Source organism: Cibotium barometz, chromosome 7 (assembly GCF_041138505.1).
Source record: "Cibotium barometz isolate CiBa-2024 chromosome 7, ASM4113850v1, whole genome shotgun sequence".
Taxonomy (NCBI): domain Eukaryota; kingdom Viridiplantae; phylum Streptophyta; class Polypodiopsida; order Cyatheales; family Cibotiaceae; genus Cibotium; species Cibotium barometz.
In genome coordinates, this window is record NC_141052.1 from 22,588,401 (window position 1) to 22,610,861 (window position 22,461).

At 35.2% G+C, this 22,461-nt stretch overlaps 1 protein-coding gene across 6 annotated transcripts in view; it reads right to left on the minus strand.

Moving 5' to 3' along the window:
* Positions 1–22,461, minus strand: part of LOC147636788 (uncharacterized) — a 76,066-nt gene that overhangs the window by 27,480 nt on the left and 26,125 nt on the right. For 3 of the 6 annotated variants that reach the window (XR_015266229.1, XM_086800321.1, XM_086800322.1), the window contains one exon: positions 8,483–8,583. The exons of 1 other annotated variant lie outside the window; for it this stretch is intronic. Coding sequence is in view for 2 of the 5 variants with exons in the window: in XM_086800321.1 (XP_086656447.1) it covers positions 8,483–8,583 (101 nt within the window). In the remaining 3 variants the exon portion in view is untranslated. Of the gene's footprint in view, positions 1–8,254; positions 8,584–22,461 lie in introns of those variants that run through there. 2 more of the 6 variants (XR_015266228.1, XM_086800324.1) reach the window with 1 other exon arrangement.

The window sequence follows — 22,461 nt, forward strand, 5'->3', positions numbered from 1 at the left end:
GTGAAACCCACCACAACAATGAATCCTATGCTTGGGGATGAAGTGAGTGATCTGATTACATGTGTAACATGAGTCTCCATTTTCATCAATGACACTTTGATCTGGGAAAAGAGTCCCATAGAATAAGAAGTATTTTAGTACCATAAGCTTCTCTAAAATCTGAAGGATGAATAGCTTGGCATCTATAAACTTGTTCAACTCTACTAGCAACAAATATATATTCACGAGAAGAGGGAAACGATAGAAACTTCATCCTTGATGCTGGCGGTCGATAGAAGTCTAAAAAGTGACTTGCCCAAGATCTTCATTCATCAATTGGTTTGACTACTAACTGGTCGAAGGTTAATTTGAGTATTTCTACTGTTCAATCAATACTCATATGACATCATAACTCTAATACAAATGTCACATATTAATTCTCTCTGTACTCTTAACATGGCTCTGATACAACCTGTAAGATACCTCCTATACCCTTCCTTCCTTCAAGGTAAAGAGGGATGTCACTACCAAACTTTCTATGAAGATCGCCTAATCGGGAGCTAATTATTGACTATCCGATATACGAATATATTCATGATCTTGGGGGTATGACCTATATTATCTATATTTTTTTCTTTGGAAAGTTTTTGACTAGTTCGGTCCACCCTATGGCCCACTTTTCAGATTCAGGATACGATCAATGAGGTTTTTAATTACTAAGCACATTATTGGTACATATGCATCACATAACGAAATTCCTTAATTTAATTTCCTTCATGGTTTCCTTTATCCCTTAATGCCAACAAATCATTTGAAAAATGATACATATATAATCATAAGCTTCAATTACAATACAATCTGGAAAACATTCCTTGGAGCACCAAGTTACATATACAAACTAGGCATTGCAACCGTTGTGGTAATAAATTATCACATATTAGTAAGCTGAAATGTCCCCTCACTCACCTATACTAACATGAAACCTATCAAGCTCGGGTTTGCAATCTTCGAAGGAGCCCTCACCCTGCTTTGTGGTGGGTTAACCATTATAAGAAGTTGCCCCAACCCCATAAATACTCAAGATTTTTTTACCCTGGGTAGGGAATTGCCCACTTGTCCAAGAATGATCACTTTGAAATGGTCACCCCTAAGAAAAACACGTCCCTTAGTTTATTTTCAAAAACTTTAGAATATACTATTGGCCTTGTCCTAATCATATATCCACATTTCGCGTAACAATCCATGCAACAAAAATTCTCACATAAGAGAGATAACCTCTTCTATTTTCTTAAAGAAAAATTATCTAGTTAGATACATTGGACAATCCCTTTTCTTAATCAAGAACTTCTAGGGTTGGTCCCATTTACACGCTGAGGTGGAGGTGCAATATTTGTGATTATGGGGATGTGAGCTGGTCCTCCACTTCCTTGGGAGACATTTGGAGCTACTGCTATTCAGTTGTATCCTCATCACAGTCAACTACCATTGGACACCCATGTCCTCTACATTGTGCATGTCCTTCACAAGCCATTATTCTTTATTGTGGTTGAGCCTTTGCTTATTACCGAGAAGTAACTCAGATGGCTTGGGAGTTGAGTGGAGATCCTCTCTTACGTAGAATATATTGAGAAACTCTTGGAGATAGAACCTCTAATCTCTCAGTTTATTCTTCAACCACTAGGTTTTAAATATAGTTCATATCAAGTTGTAGTTATTTTCTTTATCCTAGCAGTGAAAAATGGAAGAAACGATGAAAGAAATTGATTGATTGAGAGAGAGAGAGGGGGAAAGGGAAAGGGAGAGCGAGAGCGAGAGAGGGACTAAAGATTGAGAGAGAGTGTGAAGGAGACTAAGATAGAGAATCTCGGAGGGAGAAGTCCATGAGTGGGTGAGGGAATTAGCGATGGAGGGGGAGTGTGCAGGAGACTAAGATAGAGAATCTCGGAGCGAGAATTCCATGAGTGGGTGAGGGAATTAGCGATGGAGGGGGAGTATGTGAGTGGTGAGGGCGTTCACTAGCAACGGAGTATAAGACCAGTGGTAAGGGGGGCTGAGAGAGATGGGGTGAGTAGTAGCGAGGGTGGTGAGGGGCTACGCATGAGCGAAGCATAGAGAGTGAGGTTGTTGGTTGCTAGCAAGAATGAGTGGTGAGGGGGGGAAGCTAGAAAAAGGTGGCGAGGGGGTTGGCTGGCACGAATGAGTAGTGAGGGGGGATATACGGTAGCAAAAGATGACAAGGCAAGGGGGTTGGATGGCACGAATGAGTGGCGTGCGCTAGCAGATGAAGGTGGCAAGGGGGTGGGTGTGAGCAGAGGGAGCGAGGGGGCTGGTTGGACGTGGCGAGTGAGTGGGGAGGGCTATTAGGGACGAAATGGAGGGAGCCGTACGTGCCACCAGCCATAGTGGGGCTGGGTGACACTTTATAGGAGTACAAGGGAAGGGGGGGGGGGGGGGGTATGAAACAGTGTGTATGAGAAGGAGTCAACGCCAACACAGAGGAAGAAGATGTGGCCGAATAGCATGGCTGGCCGATGCGGACGAAAAAAAATAAGGCACGCATTCACCGCCGGCAGCATGGCCGGTGGAATGAAACGACAAAGAACGTTTACGTTCCAGATCATCTAGCGACGAGTAGAGCAAAGGGAGGGAGAAAAAAAAAAAAGAAAAGACAGGATTTTTTAACGAAGCATATATATATATAAATATATAAACTTAGGAAATTGTTTTTACTAGCACAAAAAATAGAGATGAAAGAAGTCACTATCATTCTAGAGAATATGATTCAGAAGTAATAATTTATATCCAACAATGAAGTTAAGATAAATCTATGCTAGTTTGCCTCCAATATTTGGAAAGATATCATGAAGGTTATTATGAATACTAAATTCCTCATTATGAATAATAATCCCCTCATTATGATAATTATTTTTATATGTGATAGTACTAGAAACATGAAACACATGTATTGACAAAACAAATTGACTACTTACAAATACAACAAAGATAGGAAAATAATTTGAGATACACTAATGATTTTTAGATATGCTTGTGATATGCCAAGTACATGTTTTGTACCTTAGTTGATGAACCTTGGATATCATAATGCTACATGTATTTGTAGACATTTCTCCTCATAATATGTCGATATGTATTTATAGGCCTTCATCCTCATTGTGTCTTCTTTCTTTTGTGTATAGCTTTCTGATGAATGAAAACCTCATGTCTTTACATCTCAAAAACCTGGTGAGACTTAAATCAAAGCTTCAAGTTGAAATCAATAAGATAAAAGAGAGAAAAGTGAGTATGTAACACTTTATTATTTAAAATACTATAAAATAAGATTACCACTGTGCAAAACTTTACAAAATATCTTATGTTTTATACCATTTGAATGCAAATGGTATAAAATTTAAGCTCAAGTTCTATGCAAGAAGGTGTACTTATCAACATCTTTCTAATGTATGTTGACTTATTTCATGTTTTTTTAATAATATTTCAATATTTTTATATTTCACAAAGGCAATAGTTTTTTACACAAGTATGTGAGAAAAATCAATATAATTTTATTAGGCCCCTAAAGATGTGGAATTATTTTTTAAAAATGTTAAATCTCTTAGCATTATGCTCTCACATGCACATGTGAATGTACTCATGTGCATGCATCCACAAGCATGTGTGGATGCTAACACTTACAATTTTATATGCTTGTGAACACACATATATGCACATGCACATGTGTAGCCATACTTGTAAAGCAAGATCGTATGGAGCTTTAGCATATTATGTAGTCTTCAGACTTCACTTTAGTGTTAGCACTAGGATTGAGAATCTATTCTATTCAAACATGGCATATTCTTATGAAGGGTACTTAAATAATGAAGAAGTTTAAAAATGAGTACATGGTGATAAGTAGTAAGGATTGTTTTTTTATAAACATCCATTATATATAATAAATGCTTGGAGAAGGCTAATTACTTGTACATGCGAACATATTATTGATCAATTTTTCTTTTCGTATGTAACTTCCCATGAGCAATAGAGCCATAAATGTTACTCAACCTCAATTAAAGAGAGTTTTCATAGAATTCTTCCTAGTTATCCAAAAAACACACTATGAACCAAAAGATAAATAACACCATGTACAATGTCTAAATTTCTTACCCAATGTGAGTCACAAAAGTCGATCTTTTGCAAAGGAGATAGCTTCATTTAGCTTTATCTATAATATAGTTATGTTCTTCACAAGTTAATATTGAGACCTCGTTTTCTCCTTTGACTGAGTCTAGACCTTGAAAATTTGCAAGGTTCATTCTTGATGGCTAGAGTTTTTCCTCCTTCCATAAGCTTGGCAAGATACAGTTAGCAAGATCCACATGATTCATCTCCAAAGTCCATTTCGTTTTAAAATGGTGTGACAAGGATATCCATAGTACCACTAGGTTATGGCCCATGGTGATTTACTTGTTGTATGATAAAGGGAAACCTCTATATTTGATGTGGTATCTCTTCAAATATCACATCCTAGCTTAGACCAATATTCTTTTGGTAAGAATTTAAAAGGTAATAACCATTTGGACTTCATACTACTTCCTAAGAATATGCATAATTTATGATCATATATAAATTAATATTCTCAAAATTTTGAAATGCACAAACTATTCACACCACCTAAAGTTTTTCAAGTGTGTAATGTTCACCCAAGTAGTAGTGTTATTTGGAGTCATTCTTTTGATCTCCTTTACTCTCTTGATAACAAATTTGTAGACAACAATTTTCACTCTCTTAGTATAAAAGAAATAATCAAGATCTCTTTCATTAACCATACTTCTAGTATAAATAATCTATCAAATCTTTTTTCCATTAAGTATATTACTTATACAATTTCATAGGTTGCATGGTTTCTTATTTGTAATTTTTCTTTATTGCAAATTATAGATTAGAAAAAGCTACTAGTTTTACAAAAAACATACAGATTCAATACACATGAATTATCATAATCCTCCTCCTCCTTCTCTTCTCAATATCTTGAAAAAAAATGTATTCATTTTTATCATATCTAGCCATTGTTTACATTTTTAAAACTTAATGAGAATGCAAACTAAGAAAGTATAATAATACCATGCTATTTAGTGTTTAGTGTTTACACCTAATCAAAATTATATAAATTACTTAGGCTTTTGCCTATGATATAGGTGATGTTATACTTATGAGTACTTTGGATGTTTATTTCAAAAAAAATGTGACAGAGGGTTGCTCACCTTATGAGGAGAGATTTTCTCACCTTATGTGAAAATATCCTCTAAAAATAAAAAGTTCAAATATTAGGTGAGATAAAACATAAACTTACAATGCCCTACTTATTAGTAAAGAAAGGAGAAATCATTACATATGTGTTGCATGCTTGTGGAGAGAAGAGAGAGGAAAATCGAATTATCTCTTAGAGGAGGGAGATGAGTTTGAGGGAGATGAGGGGTTTGCCAAGGAGGGATATGAAAAGAGGCAGATGAGCATTGAGGGAGACAAGGTGAGGGTTTTCCAAGGAGAGATATGAGAAGAGGGAGATAATAGATGCACGTGAGGGTTGCCAATAGAGGGATATGGAGGTGCCAAGAAATGAAATTTTAACTACATGAAGTGCTAGCTACATTGTAACGTATGGTAACATGAGATTCTTATCTCTAGTAATGGTGCTATAGGAGATTTTTTTTCGTGTATGCATAAAGGGCTCTATGAATAAAGAGGCCTCTCTGCATAGAGATATTATGTATAAGAGGCCTATATACATGCATATTAGAGCATACACATGGGTATGCTCTAATATGCATGAATATCAGAGCATACACATAGATCTAATATGCATACATACATATGTATGCTCTATGAATGCATAATAGAGCATGCAAAGCTCTAGCATGCATAGAGCTATGCTTTATGCATGCATAGAGAATACATATGTTCTATGTATGCATATTGGAGCTATGCATGCATAGAGAATACATATGTTCCATGCATACATATTAGAGCCATGCATGCTCTATGTGTGCTCTAATATGCACGCATGTATATGTATGCTTTATGCATGCTCTATGTATGCTTTAATATGCATACATACAACATGAAAAGTGATCCAATTAATATGCATGCTTATAGAATGCATAAGAGGCTTCTATGCCTATGCACTGACTATAGTCTATGATTATATGTCTTCTTCTATGCCTATGCATTGACTCTAGTCTATGATTATAGGTCTTCTTTGTTTTGGTCTCAACACCCTAGCCTTCCTATTTGAGGTAAGCTGTAAACCTTAAACCCTTTCTGTTAATGGTACACATTGGGATGTATGCATACATAGAGCTCTATATGCTCTATGTATGCTCTATATGTATGCATATTAGAGCTCTATATGCTCTATATGTATGCATATTGGAGCTATGCATGCTCTATATGCATGTTTATTAGAAGCTTACATTAACATTTCTTTTTTTTTCGAATGCATATTAGGAGCTTTACATTAACATTCTTTTTTTTTGTGATCTTAGTTCACCAAGAAAAAACAACCATGCTAGCTAAGTAACTAAGTACATACATATGCCCATCTCATAAGGGAGCAATCATATTCTCCCATAGTAGCTAGAAGCTCATATGAGTTTTAAGTTTTTATGTTTATGCATGGGTAGATGGTAAAAAACTTGCAATGATATGGTGTCACGGTCTAGGATGAATTGTCAAATATGCATAAACTATGCATTTGAGTTTTAAGTATTTATGTTTATGCATTGACATTGGATAGACGGCAAACAACTTGTAGTGCAATATTACGCATGAAGGAGGAGTAGATACCCCAGCAGTCTGTGAGCAATGTTAACCCTTACTCTCTAGCTTGAATCATGAAGGAGATGAAAGGCAAGAGGCTATGTGAAAATTGAGGTTTCATGCAAAGAGAGGGAAGTGCAGTTTTTGTGGTCCAATACCCAAATTTCAACTGCATCACTCGGGTATTGGTTTCTAAAATTGATCATATGGCTAGGAAGCTCTTTATATGATCTTTCCACTCATGTAACTAATTTCTTTATCCTTTACTTCATTGATGATCAGAATTTCTCCCAAAGTTGCTAACTTTTAGCAGTTTTATATTCTTGTAGTAAAATGCTCATAACTTTTCGCTCGGTTGCCCATTTTCAAAAGTTTTTATATAGACGCAAAGCTCTCTTCAAGCTCTACGTACCTATGTAATCGTCTTTTGTACAGTCTAGATGGATTTAAAATTGCAATTCTTTGTGTATCTCTATTTTTATAGACTTTTGGCTATTATTTCTTCTTAATAATAATTAATTCCTCTTAATCTCTTATCAAAAAGCAAATCCCATGTATCTTATCCTCTTGTAAGTGATTGCTATATTCTTTTACTTTAAGATGTTATGTCCAAATTACCCAATTCAAACGGATGAACCTTACCAACATTCCCCGTAGGTTTCCGTTCACATAATCCTGAGTTGGAAGATTTTCTTCAAACAAAGAATTGCCTCTTGTTTGGAGCTGCAAGACTGATAGAAATTCTTGCTTTTCTTGAGCCTTTCATCTTTCCTTCCAAATTATGATCTCACCTTTGATGTGTTTATCCTTATCTTAACCTAGGGGAGAGAAAGGGAGGTGAGGAGACTGTGAGGTTTCATACAAGTGTGTTTTGATTCTAAGAAGTGACCGAAGTCAAAACCCCAACTTTGTGTCACACTAGAATAAACATTACTTAATAGTTGTTGATTTATGTACAAGACCAAACATCTTAGTATTGATACATACCATATTTATAACTTTCTATAATATTGCATTCCAATATGTATAGTTATTTTTATCATCTCATCTAGTAAAAGACCAAACATCCTAGTATTGTTACTATACTATATAGTATATTTAGAAATTGTTATAATATTTCTTTTCCAGCATGTGTTTATGGGTGCACGCACACATATGTGTGTGTGCATATATGCTATATAGTATGCTATACTATATAGTATATTTAGAACTTGTTATAATATTGCTTTCCAGTATGTATTTATGGGTGCACGCACACACATGTGTGTGTGCATATATGCCCATGCACTCTTAGTGTGTGTGTGTGTATGTGTGTGTGTGTGTGTGTGTGTGTGTACGTGTGAGTATAATGCTAAGAAGATTTGACTTTTATTCTAGTATTCATTTTTTTTAATGCCACATCACTGGGATCCCAATAAAAAATATTTCATTGTTTCGTATACTTGTGTAAAGAGCTAGTAACTATATGAAACATGTAAATATCAACATATTATTGAAAGAAACAAAGTAGGTCAATGTATATTAGAAAGATAAGAAATGTATCTTCTTGCAAAGATCTTGACCTTGAACTTCTTCCACCATTTTCATCTAAATGGTATTAAACATAAGAGAGTTTGTAGTTTATGGCACGCCTTATAATATAGTTTTTTAAAACAATAAAGTGCTTTCAACATAATTTGAATATACTCACTTTTTGCTCTTTTTATCTTACTGATTACAACTTGAAGCTTTGATTGAAGTATCCCAAGGTCTTTGAGATGTAAAGATGTGAGGCCTTCACCCATCAAAATGCTGTAAAATAGGAAAGAAGAATTATTAAGGAGAAATGCCCACACATACATAAAGCCTCTATTTTCTTGAAGTCCAACTTTGTGATGGCACATAAAATGTAGTTGACATATCAAGTATATCTCAAAACATAACATGTAGTTGACATATCAAGTATATCTCAAAGCATATTCCTATATCTCAAAGCATATTCCTAAATCTCAAAGCATATTCCTACCTTTTAAGTTTTGAATGTGTGCTTAACAAAAGATTATAAACAATAAGAAAGAGGGTTTGAATGGCATCAAGCCATAAAAGATAATCACCATTATTCTATTATGGCATCAAGCCATAAAAGATAACCGCCGTTATTCTTTTATGGGATGAAGCCTAAAAGAGGCTTTTTATGGCATCAAGCCAAAAAATATATAACCACCATTATTCTTTATGAGAAGGTAATATTTAAATAAAACATTAACAGAACATACTTTTATATGTATTACTCAATGACCACATGAAATAAGAAATAGAGTACATGCTGAAGAAACATCACACATGTGAAGATGTTCCATTTTTGATATTTTATCAAGCATTGAATATAATTGATCCAGAAAAGGTTATAAAAGAGAACAACTTAGGCTTGAATGGCATTGATCCATAAGATGGGCATTGTTATTCTTTTTGAGAATGTAATATTGAGGCTTGACTAACATTGATCCATAAGATAGCCATTGTTATTCTTTTTGAGGAGGTAATAGTCAATCAGATGTTTTGACCCTTACTTATGGATAATAAATAAGTAAGGTAACATTGTAGTTTATAATACTCAATCAGGTGTTGTTACCCTTATTCATGGATAGGAGGTAAGTAAGGTTATTCATATTTTTCATCTTTTCTAGACCTATCAATAAAGAAGATAATGTGAGAATAGATGGAGCTTAAGTTAAAAAACTTGATAAATTTCTAATACTCGAATTGGCAGGTTCCATTTCTATTGAATTAGGAGGTTCTAAAGTGATTTGAAATAATTAGAAATGTATAGTGAATTTTCTATTGAGATGGAAAAAACAAAAATTAATCGGAATTATTTAGCGTATCATAACTAGAAACAAAATTCAAAGTATATCATCTTGTCACCCCCTCGCCAACCTCTCCCTCTTCAACTTTCTCGCTCTCTCTCAGGCATCTATCAACTCCCCTCTTCCCGCTCTCTCTCTTGATCTCCCCCTCTCCTGGCTCTCTCCCTCACTTTGTCCCTCTGACCCCACTTCTCTTATTTTCTCAACCCTCTCTCACTTTCCTTCCTTTCTCTCTGGTGGACTGGCCCTCTATCTCCCTCTCTCCATCTCTCACTATTTCCCTCACAATTTGTCTCTCGCACTCTCTCTCTCTCTCTCACACACACACACATGCATGTCTTACAAGCTTGAAGCTATGAGAGTGACGTTCTTGACTGGGAAAAATCGAAATAAAGAAGACCTTTTGGAGATATAGTAGTGTTTCTTTGCACCTCAACTCCCATCTCACTATGTTTCTCCTTCTCCACAGTCAAACATAATAGTAAGATGTGAATGCACTCATGGCTTTCCACACTGCCTGGTCTTCAAATCCTTCATCATGGGGGGACATGGCAACAGAACCTTGCAAGAGCCCATGGCTTGGGATAATGTGTCATGTCAAGGGCACACAAGTCCAATTGCTCTCATCAATCAGAAAGTAATGGGAATCCTTCCTCATAGGAGAAGTGTCAAATCTAAGAGACTTGGATCTGTAAAAAAATCCAAAGCTAGGTGGGACACTACCAAAAGAGATAGACAAATTCACAAACCTTAAACCTCAAGATTGTGAGATCACTAAGAGGAGGAGAACTGATATTGTCAATTCAAGTACAAGGTGGGGTGATGTGAAAGGACAAGGGAAAAGATAGACCATGCCAAGGAAACATATGAGTGAAAATGAATATTGTAAGCAATTATTACGTGCATCCAGGTTAGCTCTCTTTATTTTTTCTACTATATGGACTCAGCTTTGCAAGTAAGTCCAATCTTAACTCAAAACCTTTTCATAATTATTTGACTACTTGGAGAATAGTTTAAACTGATTTTGTATTTGAAAGTAAGATGAGTTGATACAAAATGAGATGATCACCCTAGTTAAACCATCCTAAGTTATGACCAAAATTGGAATAATGGGGTTCATAGTTGGTCTACCACAGGACATGACTTGATTCCTCCTAGGAGTTAATTTGTACCTAACCCTATCATGTGATTTCCCAAGACCTCCTATGATTTGGCTTGGCAATGCCATTGTTCTATTAAGTACTAGGACAAGATCTGAATTGTTGGCTAGTAAGCAAAATTATAGAGCAGTGATAGGACTTCCAGAAAGGTGAATGGCTCTTATATGGGATTATCTATTTTGGTTTTATAAAGATGTTGACAAACACGGTCTCAAAGTGTGAATGATGTTGACGATGAATTTGTGAATAAGGGAACTCCCCCTAAGGAAACCATTCCGAAAAAATTGGTTTGGGGAAACCATTTTGATGTAATACATTTAGTGATTAGTCTGGGGCAACTAGGTACTCCTCACTTGGGGAAACCATTCTCATGTAATATGTTTAGTGATATGTCTGGGGAAACTAAGTACTCCTCACTTAGGGCAACCGACTCTAGAAATACTTGGAATAAACGTCAGGGCAGTTGCCATCGTTGTAACCCACCACGAGAGGCGAAGCAAGGGTTCTTTCTAGTAGTTACAAGCCTGAGCTCAAAAGGTCCTCCATAGTAAGAAGACGATGAAGGGGACACTTCTTTTTATACTATGCAAGTGACTTTTTGTCACGATGTTTGTCAGCTCTAGTCAGAGTAATTGTCGAATGAAAGGCCTGGGCAAAATACTTCTTGGACCATTACCAACCAATGTCAACAAACTAGAATGGAATTTTTACTATCCTAAGAGGTAATTAGAAAAACAACCCAAGACTAATTTTCACTTGACATTGTGAGGGCTCTGGATGATGACCTCTATAACAACACCAGATACCACACAAGAGTGAGATTGCAAGAAATGGGGGATCACAAATCACCTACTCAAGAAGCACTTAACAAGTCAAGTGTTACCCTCTGAACCCTTCTGAATAAAAAAAAGGCCCAAACAAACTTTTGTTACCTCTTTGGAGAAATGGATGTAATACCTTGCTCTTTCTCTAGACCCATATACTTTTATCCACCCTAAAACAACTCAGCAAAAAACCCCATGATGATAGCCTACACCTTGACCACCTTTTGATTCTATATCAACCTCCCTACTCAAATCCAAACCTGTCTTGCTTCCCACTCCTCTTAATAACAAATATACCCTATCTTTCTTCCCACTCCTCTTAAAAACAAATCTGCCCTAGGTTGGCTCCCCTCCTCACAGTCCAAAGTAACCTATCCCTTGTATCCCTTAGCGTACCTAGATCCAAAACACAAAACAAACCCCAAGCATATAGAGCTAACCTTCAGAGGTGCTTGATCCAGCGAATCACTCTTCCTTGATCTCCCAAAATCTAAGTTCCACTCCACCCTCTAGCTTCAAAACAACCTAGACTAAACGTTCCCCAGTTGGACAAACTCTACTTCTATACAGTACCTCAATTCAGGTCTGAAATTCTAAGTTCCTCAGGTTATTTTGATCCAAGTTGTAGATCATCCAGCAGTTTTTTGTATCTCTTACCTGACTTTGTCCAACTAAAACATGGAACTCTTAAACTTAAAAAACTATGTTCACAGATGAACCTCTTTGAACCGATCGTATAAACCAAGTCCCATTCTATGGTTAGCACACTATTCAATCTCTAAATTCCAATTGAATCCATTCAGTTAATGAAATCAAAACTGTATAATCAAACACTCACTCCACTCTGATCATAGTACTCACAAACTCAAAATCCAAAATTTATAGTAGACCACAACCTGCTCAAACATCAACACCTCAAATACAAGCTGTTCTAAACAACCAAATTGAACTCCAATTTTGACAGATTCAGCAACACTTTCTCCTAAATTGAACCCTTAAAGGAAAGACAAAAAATGATGACAAGAATTATGATTTCAATGTTGAGGAGCTTGAATCAAGTGAGGAGGAGGAAGCTGTCTATTATCTATTCCCAACTATAATCTTTCAAATCACAGCAGAGCTGACATCGATTCAACCATGTTGGAACCTAGGGAAAAAGCCAAGTTTCAAGAGTGTCCTATATGTGCTTTGGTCCTCGAATTCTTCTAGGCCTTCATCTGCTCAATAACCTCTACTCTGGCTTTGGATCCCACATGCTCAAAATGTCCAAATCCTTCTATACTTCCACCACACCTTCTCATAGTAATGCTTCCTCTTCAATTTCTCTTTGATTCAGCCTCTTTGAACATCCAATTCCTCCATCCCCTGTTGTCCAACTTCTTTGATCATTCAGAATTCAAGCTCTCTCCTCCTGTGTTTAGCTCCACGTCATTTTCCCTCTCAATCCCATGTTGTTGTGCACCATGCATTCCCCTAATTAGCAAAACTACCTAGCTTCCCTTGGCCCTTTCCCGGCTGGTGGCATCTTCCCCCTATGCCAAGTAGACTAACATCTATGTTTAGACATTGGATATACACACCAGTGCTGCGTCATCCCCATGTGCATGATCAACCATGAGTTGTTCTTAACACCATCTTATATACACTCACTTATCTCCCATTATCCCTACATCATGGACATGCTATGATTATTTATAGTCATCCTCTCTTGGACTTACACTCCCAACAAACCTATGTCACCATGTGAACAAATTACATGTGCATGCGAGGGCAAAAGATGCTACTTGGGTAGATGAGTCTAAGTTGTATCAAGATTTTTCCTACCTATTGTGGCAAGATGAGGACATCTAAATTTCTTTAAGGGGAGAAGGATGTAAAATTTTACATTTTCTCATATGTGACGACCTCCCCTTCTGCATACATACATATATATATAATAAAGGAGGTGTCCAACACACACACACACACATAAATATATATATATATGTGTGTATAATAGAGGAGGTGGCCAACAACTTTCCAACCACCCACCCCATTAATCTTCACACTAGCTCTAGTGTTGCCTTCTCCACTAATTAGCCTCACAAGTGCTAGTCATAACTAGAACCCCCACATTTTTCTCCCTCTCCTTTCTCTCCTATAAAATCCCCCCTCCTCTCTCTCATCCCCTCTCCCTCACTCCCTTGCCTAGCCACCCCCTCACCACCCCTCACGTGCTCTCTCCCTTTCTCAACCCTCATAGCCTCTCCATCCCCCTATGGATACCCCTCTCCATCCTTACCTACTCTCATTCCTTCTCCCTCATGCACCCTCTCGCCACCCCCTCTCTTATTAAACAGGTGACACACACACCCGCGCCAACTCTCCCCCTTCAACTCTCTTGCTCTCTCTCAGGCCCCTATTGTCTCCCCTCTTCCAATTCTCTCTCTCGTTCTCCCCCTCTCCAGCTTTCTTGCTAGGAACTATTGAAAAGACCCCTGAGTGGACAGGTAGTGAGCGTTCTGGTTGCCAATGATGCCATAGATACTCTGATGAAGGAATGATTGGAAATTAAGATTCAACCGAATATTTTGGAGGATTGTGATCAGTGATACTAGGGTTTCATTAAACGATTATTTTAAAGATGGCTAAATATGTGAAAAAGGCCATTTCATATGTGTAAGTGGCATGACTGGTGTTAAATTTGTATGAATATCCGGCTAGGGGGCCTGGGAACTCTTTTCCCTCGTACCCAGGACAAAACCTAACCAAACTCTAAATTGGATCCCATCACTACAGTGGTTGGGCGGTTGGCTAACCCATGGGACTATGGGACTGATGGATCCGTAAAATAAGACTCAATTCTGTTATAATACGATAGATGAAGTAAATCCCAAATAGTAATTGTTCTATGGATAAGAATCAACAGCTGTGCCTCTCGATGGGAAAAAAAGCGTTGATCTCTATGATCCAAGTGTAAGTTTCTTCCTTGATCTGACCGAGTGTCTTTATAGGTTTGGTCGGATCAGTTTGGTTAGTAATGACCTTGACTACGTTAGAGTAAACTTATCCTGGAGGAATCGCCCGTGCTTTTTGGGCAAGGAAAGTTTTTCGTTCAGGGTTTGGTTTTTTGAAGAACCGAGGGATTAGTCTCCTGTCCGGATATCCGTGTGGTGGGCGAGGCCCCGAGTGAGAGGACCTGCACCACGCAAGGAGTGCTTCTTCCATTGCTAGCATCCCCGAATCTGTTGCGCGGAGGGGCCAGGGATCTTTCAGCTGGTATCAGAGCGAATTGGCTAATGAGGATCAACTGAGAAGCCAAAAATGTCAAAAATTTATGAAATAACAGTAAAAGGTTGAAATTGTGTGATGAAATTCATACAAATTGGTATTCAGACTGAAATTCATAAGTTAGTAATTGGGTCTTCAGATGAAAGTACCGCAATTGCAAGAAATCCCTGACTTGCTTGAGGCCTAGACATGATGGTATTTACCTTATAAATCCAAGGACTGTGACTACCCGTATATACCGAGGGTATAACTGCAGCTCTTTACTAGCAGTATATACGAGTAAATCTAAGACCTTGAAATTATAAGCAAAAATGCTATCCAGATGATGAATTCGAATGTGGTTGATATGATTTTAAAATTGGTTAATATGGTTGAATTTGAATATGGTTGATATGATTTTAAAATTCTGGTTGAGAATTGATGAGTTGATTTGGATTCTGATTGGAAAAAGATGATTCTTGAATTTTGGTTAAAAAGCGTTAAGCTGAGCAAAAACCACAATGAGGATGAATAGGACAAGTGCCTGTGATAATGTTCGTAAACTGGAATGATGATAATGACTTCAGCAAATCACTATGAGATTAGTAGATTGTGCTGTCAGATTGCTACTGTTAACACTTGACCCGGTGGATCAAGTTAATTGGATGACAAATTGAGGACTTGCTTGACTTAAATTTCCGTGGTCAGAAAGAAATTTTTCGGTCTAAAGGACCATTATTGTGTTAAAGATATGAATGATATGTTCTGAATGACTTATTATCAGATGATGAGTTCTATATAAGGGATCTTTATCCCAGGATTCTCTTGGATTGACCAAGATATAAGGAACCCTAGAATCAATTGGATCTTAAGGGAAAGAGTTGTCCTCTTGTGAGATGAGGACATCTCGCGTTTTTTAGGTGGGGTAGAATGAAGATTCCTCCCTCCAGCTTTTTGAGGTGTGCAAGTGTAAGAACCTCCCCCCTTCTGATCTTATAATTATTTCCCTCTCTGAAATAAAAGAATGATTCTGTTTTACCGTGTTTTGATCTAGAGAGAGAAAATATCTAGAGAGAGGTAGTCCAAAATTGAGATATTTTTGGATATAAAAATTCTCCTAGTGTCTAAAATGGGTTCCCCTAAAATAGAAATTCAAAAAGAACTTTCCAATGTGCAATTGGAATTAATTGGAAATAGGTATATTGGACCTTAGCCTAAGGGTCTAGATTTTTTAAAAAAATTAGATTATGGTCCAATTAAGGTTCCTATGGGCCAATAGAATCAATTCATGTGGGGAGGAGATAAATCCCATGTGTAAGAGAAGATACCCAAAAATGAGTGAATGCCCACATAAGATGAAGAGTATTACAAAAAAAAAAGAGATTTTGGGTATAATGATTCCATTTTGACACATGTGTAAGGAAGGGGAGTCCCTTCAAGGAGGCGCCTACTTCACACGCTTGAATGAGTTTTAAACTCAAAAATAATGTGATATTTTTATCTCCCCTCTCTCTTGGATCAAACCAAATCAAAAGGGAACCAAACTAGGTCCAAATCTTGTCCAAATTCAACCAAACTGAACCTGAAAAATTCTAGAAATTAGTTGGACTTGGCTAGAGGCCTCCCTCACCTATAAATAGATCCTTAGCCTTGAAGAAATTGGAGCTTCCCTCTTTCTTCAATCTCCATTGGTGGCTCCATCAACATACCAAACTAATTGATTGGTTGGGGACCTTTACTGTGATCAAAGAATCAAGCAATTTATAAGGTAAAGGGTGAATTTTGATCTTTTTCTATAATTTCTCAATGTTTCTCTCTTCTCAACCCCTCTCAAGCTTGAGAAGCTTAATTGGAATGGCTTTTTAATGCTATTGAAGTTAATTTGACGAATGGTAGTAAGGAAATACATAAATTTTTATTTATGCTTAATTTTAATGGTTTTTATGTAATTTCTCTCTCTCACTCAAAGAGTGGTCATTCCCATGACCTATTCTCAATCCAAATGAAGCTTCTCATGAAGCTTTTTCCTAATCCAAGAATAAATTCTATGCTTGTTTAATTGGAGGCCAAATTAATAACTTTTTTATGCTTTTAAATTAGTTCTTTCATAAAAATTTATGATTAAATCTATAATGGGTTAATGATCCAATTAGAGATCATTCTAATCAAATCCATAATGTTAAAGTTCATTCTTTTAGAATAAATAATAGCAGCGGAGCTATGGCGAAATTTCTGTAAAAATTACACATAAAATATTTTCATTCAAAGTATGAAAAGAGAACTTCCTACCATATTCTAGGAATTATCATCCTAGATAAACTGATTGATTCTCATTGTAATCATAGAAATATTGATTTTTAGATTTATGCATAATTCATAAATTTTTAGATAAATTTATTTATCTATGAGAAATGATTAAATGTTAAAAGAGGAATTCCCATTACATTTGGAATTTCATGATTGGATGGGAAAAAGAGAATTTTCTATCATATTGAAATTATGAAATAATTCATTTCATTTTAAAAATAAATTTTTAGATAAATTTATTTATCTATGAGAAATAATTAAATGTTAAAAGAGGAATTCCCATTACATTTGGACTTCCATCATTGGATGGAAAAAAGAGAATTTCCTATCATATTGGAATTATGAGATAATTCATTTAATTTCAAAAATAAATTTTCAGATAAATTTACTTATCTATGAGAAATAATTAAATGTTAAAAGAGAAATTCCCATTACATTTGGAATTCCATCAATGGATGGGAAAAAGAGAATTTCCTATCATATTGGAATTATGGGATAATTCATTTAATTTCAAAAATAAATTTTTAGATAAATTTATTGATCTATGAGAAATAATTAAATATTAAAAGAGAAATTTCCATTACATTTAAAATTCCATAATTAGATGAAAAAAAGAGAATTTTCTATCATATTGGAATTATGGGATAATTCATTTAATTTTAAAAATAAATTTTTAGATAAATTTATTTATCTATGAGAACTAATTAAATGTTAAAAGAGGAATTCCTATTGCATTTGAAATTCCATCATTTAGATGGACAAGAGAAATTTCTAGCATATTGAAATAATGGATATTTTAAATAAATTTATTTTATAAGAAATATTTGATGAAAAAAGAGGAATTCGCATGGTAATAGGAATCCTAGAAATTAAATGAGAAGAAGATGAATTATTTTAGTATAAATTTGATTTATGATTATTTTACCATAAGAGAAAATATGGGTAGAATTGATCTCTACAAATCCCATGAATTCTTTTATTCAAAAGAAGAATATTGAATATAATTCAATTGAGGAATTGAGAAGGAATACGGAACTAGTTGTCAGAAAAAGAATCTTTAATTAGGTCAAGCAATTGGCTGAAATTTAGAAAAAATCTTATTATCGGTATCAATCTAGAAAAAGCTATTAAATGGTAATAGCATGTGACTGGATGTGATAAGAAGAAAATAGGATGTGATAAGATGTGTATGGGCTGTGATAGAATGACAATGGATGTGTGTATGGAATGCGATAGGATGTGAATGAATGTGATAAGATGAAAATAAGATGTGATAAGATGTGATATAATGGAAATAAATGTAAATGTGAATAATGAGATGAGAAAAGGGTTGAGAGGATATATGAAAGGGTGAGATGGAAAGTACACGGATGTGAATGCGGATGTATATATGAAAGAAGGGATATGCATGTGTATGTGGATGTATAGATGTGGATATGGATGTGGATGTATGAATGTGGATGTGGATGTGGATGTATGAATGTGGATGTGAAAGTGGATGTATGGATGTGAATGTGGATGTGGATGTATGAATATGGATGTGAAAATGGATGTATGGATGAAGATGTGGATGTGGATGTATGGATGTGGATGTGGATGTGGATGTATGAATGTAGATGTGGATGTTGATGTATGGATGTGGATGTGGATGTATGGATGTGGATGTGGATGTGGATGTGGATGTGGATGTATGAATATGGATGTGAAAATGGATGTATGGATGTAGATGTGGATGTGGATGTATGGATGTGGATGTGGATGTGGATGTGGATGTGGATGTATGAATGTGGATGTGAAAATGGATGTAGATATGGATGCAGATGTATGAATGTAGATGTGAAAACGGATGTATGGATGTGGATGTGGATGTGGATGTGGATGTGGATGTATGAATGTAGATGTGGATGTGGATGTATGGATGTGGATGTATGGATGTAGATGTGGATATGGATGTATGGATGTGTATGTGGATGTGGATGTGGATGTATGAATGTAGATGTGGATGTGGATGTGGATGTGAATGTGGATGTATGAATGTGGATGTGAATATGGATGTATGGATGTGGATATATGAATATGGATGTGAAAATGGATGTATGGATGTAGATGTGGATGTGGATGTATGGATGTGGATGTAAATGTAGATGTATGAATGTGGATGTGGAAATGGACATGTATGGATGTAGATATGGATGCGGATGTATGAATGTAGATGTGAAAATGGATATATGGATGTAGATATAGATGCGGATGTATGAATATAGATGTGAAAATGGATGTATGGATGTGGATGTATGAATGTATATGTGGATGTGGATGTATGGATGTGGATGTGGATGTATGGATGTGGATGTATGAATGTATATGTGGATGTGGATGTATGAATGTATATGTGGATGTGGATGTGGATGTGCATGTATGAATGTGGATGTGAAAATGGATGTATGCATGTGGATGTGAAAATGAATGTATGGATGTAGATGTGGATGTGGATGTAGATGTGGATTTATCTGATGATAAGTTCTATATAAGGGATCTTTATGCCAGGATTCTGTTGGGTTGACCAGAATATAAGGAACCCTAGAATCAATTGGATCTTAAGGGAAAGAGTTGTCCTCTAGTTTGCGAGATAAGGACATCTCGCGTTTTTTAGGTGGGGTAGGATGTAAGATTCCTCCCTCCAGCTTTTTGAGGTGTGCAAGTGTAAGAACCTCCCCTTCTGATCTTATAATTATTCCCCTCTCTGAAATAAAAGAAAGATTTTGTTTTACCATGTTTTGATCTAGAGAGAGAAAATATCTAGAGAGACGTAGTCTAAAATTGAGATATTTTTGGATATAAAAATTCTCCTAGTATCTAAAATGGGTTCCCCTAAAACAGAAATTCATAAAGAACTTTCCAATGTGCAATTGGAATTAATTGGAAATAGGTATAAAGGACCTTAGCCTAAGGTCTAGATTTTTAAAAAAAATTAGATTATGGTCCAATTAAGGTTCCTATGGGCCAATAGGATCAATTCATGTGGGGAGGAGATAAATCCAATTTGTAAGAGAAGATACCCAAAAATGAGTGAATGCCCACATAAGATGAAGAGTTGACTATGTGTACAAGGTTTATTAGTAAAAGACTATAAGTATTACAAAAAAAAAGAGATTTTGGGTATAATGATTCCATTTTGACACATGTGTAAGGAAGGGGAGTCCCTTCAAGGAGATGCCTACTTCACACGCTTGAATGAGTTTTAAACTCAAAAATATTGTGATATTTTTATCTCCCCTCTCTCTTGGATCAAACCAAATCAAAAGGGAACCAAACCAGGTCCAAATTCAACCAAACTGAACCTGAAAAATTCTAGAAATTAGTTGGACTTGGCTAGAGGCCTCCCTCACCTATAAATAGATCCTTAGCCTTTGTGAAAAAATAGGAGAACTATACTATGCTAGTATTATGCTGAAATACTGATAATTTTTACTAATCTCTAAAATTCTCTCCAAATTGAAGAAATTGGAGCTTCCCTCTTTCTTCAATCTCCATTGGTGGCTCCATCAACATACCAAACTAATTGATTGGTTGGGGACCTTTAGCGTGATCAAAGAATCAAGCAATTTATAAGGTAAAGAGTGAATTTTGATCTTTTTCTATAATTTCTCAATGTTTCTCTCTTCTCAACCCCTCTCAAGCTTGAGAAGCTTAATTGGAATGGCTTTTTAATGCTATTGAAGTTAATTTCACGAATGGTAGTAAGGAAATACATAAATTTTTATTTATGCTTAATTTTAATAGTTTTTATGTAATTTCTCTCTCTCACTCAAAGAATGGTCATTCCCATGACCTATTCTTAATCCAAATGAAGCTTCTCATGAAGCTTTTTTCTAATCCAAGAATAATTTCTATGCTTGTTTAATTGGAGGCCAAATTAATAGCTTTTAAGTTAATTATTTCATAAAAATTTATGATTCAATCCATAATGGGTTAATGATCCAATTAGGGATCATTCTAATCATATCCATAATGTTAAAGTTCATTCTTTTAGAATAAATTGAGATTTATCAATAATAGCAGTGAAGCTATAGCGAAATTTCTGTAAAAATTACACATAAAATATTTTCATTCAAAGTATGAAAAGAGAACTTCCTACCATATTCTAGGAATTATCATCCTAGATAAACTGATTGATTCTCATTGTAATCATAGAAATATTGATTTTTAAGTTTATGCATAATTAATGAATTTTTAGATAAATTTATTTATCTATGAGAAATAATTAAATATTAAAAGAGAAATTTCCATTACATTTAGAATGCCATGATTGGATGGGAAAAGATAATTTTCTATCATATTGGAATTATGGGATAATTTATTTAATTTTAAAAATAATTTTTTAGATAAATTTATTTATCTATGAGAAATAATTGAATGTTAAAAGAGAAATTCCCATTACATTTACAATTCCATCATTAGATGGGAAAAAGAGATTTTTCTATCATATTGGAATTATGAGATAATTTATTTAATTTTAAAAATAAATTTTTAGATAAATTTATTTATCTATGAGAAATAATTAAATGTTAAAAGAGAAATTTCCATTACATTTGGAATTCCATCATTGGATAGGAAAAAGAGAATTTCCTATCATATTGGAATTATGGGATAATTTATTTAATTTTAAAAATAAATTTTTAGATAAATTTATTTATCTATGAGAAATAATTAAATGTTAAAAGAGGAATTCCTATTGCATTTGGTATTCCATCATTTAGATGGACAAGAGAAATTTCTAGCATATTGAAATAATGGATATTTTAAATAAATTTTATTTATAAGAAATATTTGATGAAAAAAGAGAAATTCGCATGGTAATAGGGATCCTAGAAATTAAATGGGAAGAAGATGAATTTTTTTTAGTATAAATTTGATTTATGATTATTTTACCATAAGAGAAAATATGGGTAGAATTGATCCCTACAAATCCCATGAATTCTTTTATTCAAAAGAAGAATATTGAATATAATTCAATTGAGGAATTGAGAAGGAATATGGAACTAGTTGTCATAAAAAGAATCTTTAATTAGGTCAAGCAATTGGCTGAAATTTAGAAAAAGTCCTATTATCAGTATCAATCGAGAAAAAGCTATTAAATGGTAATAGCATGTGACTGGATGTGATAAGAAGAAAATAGGATGTGATAAGATGTGTATGGACTATGATAGGATGAGAATGGATGTGTGTATGGGATGCGATAGGATGTGAATGAATGTGATAAGATGAAAATAGGATGTGATA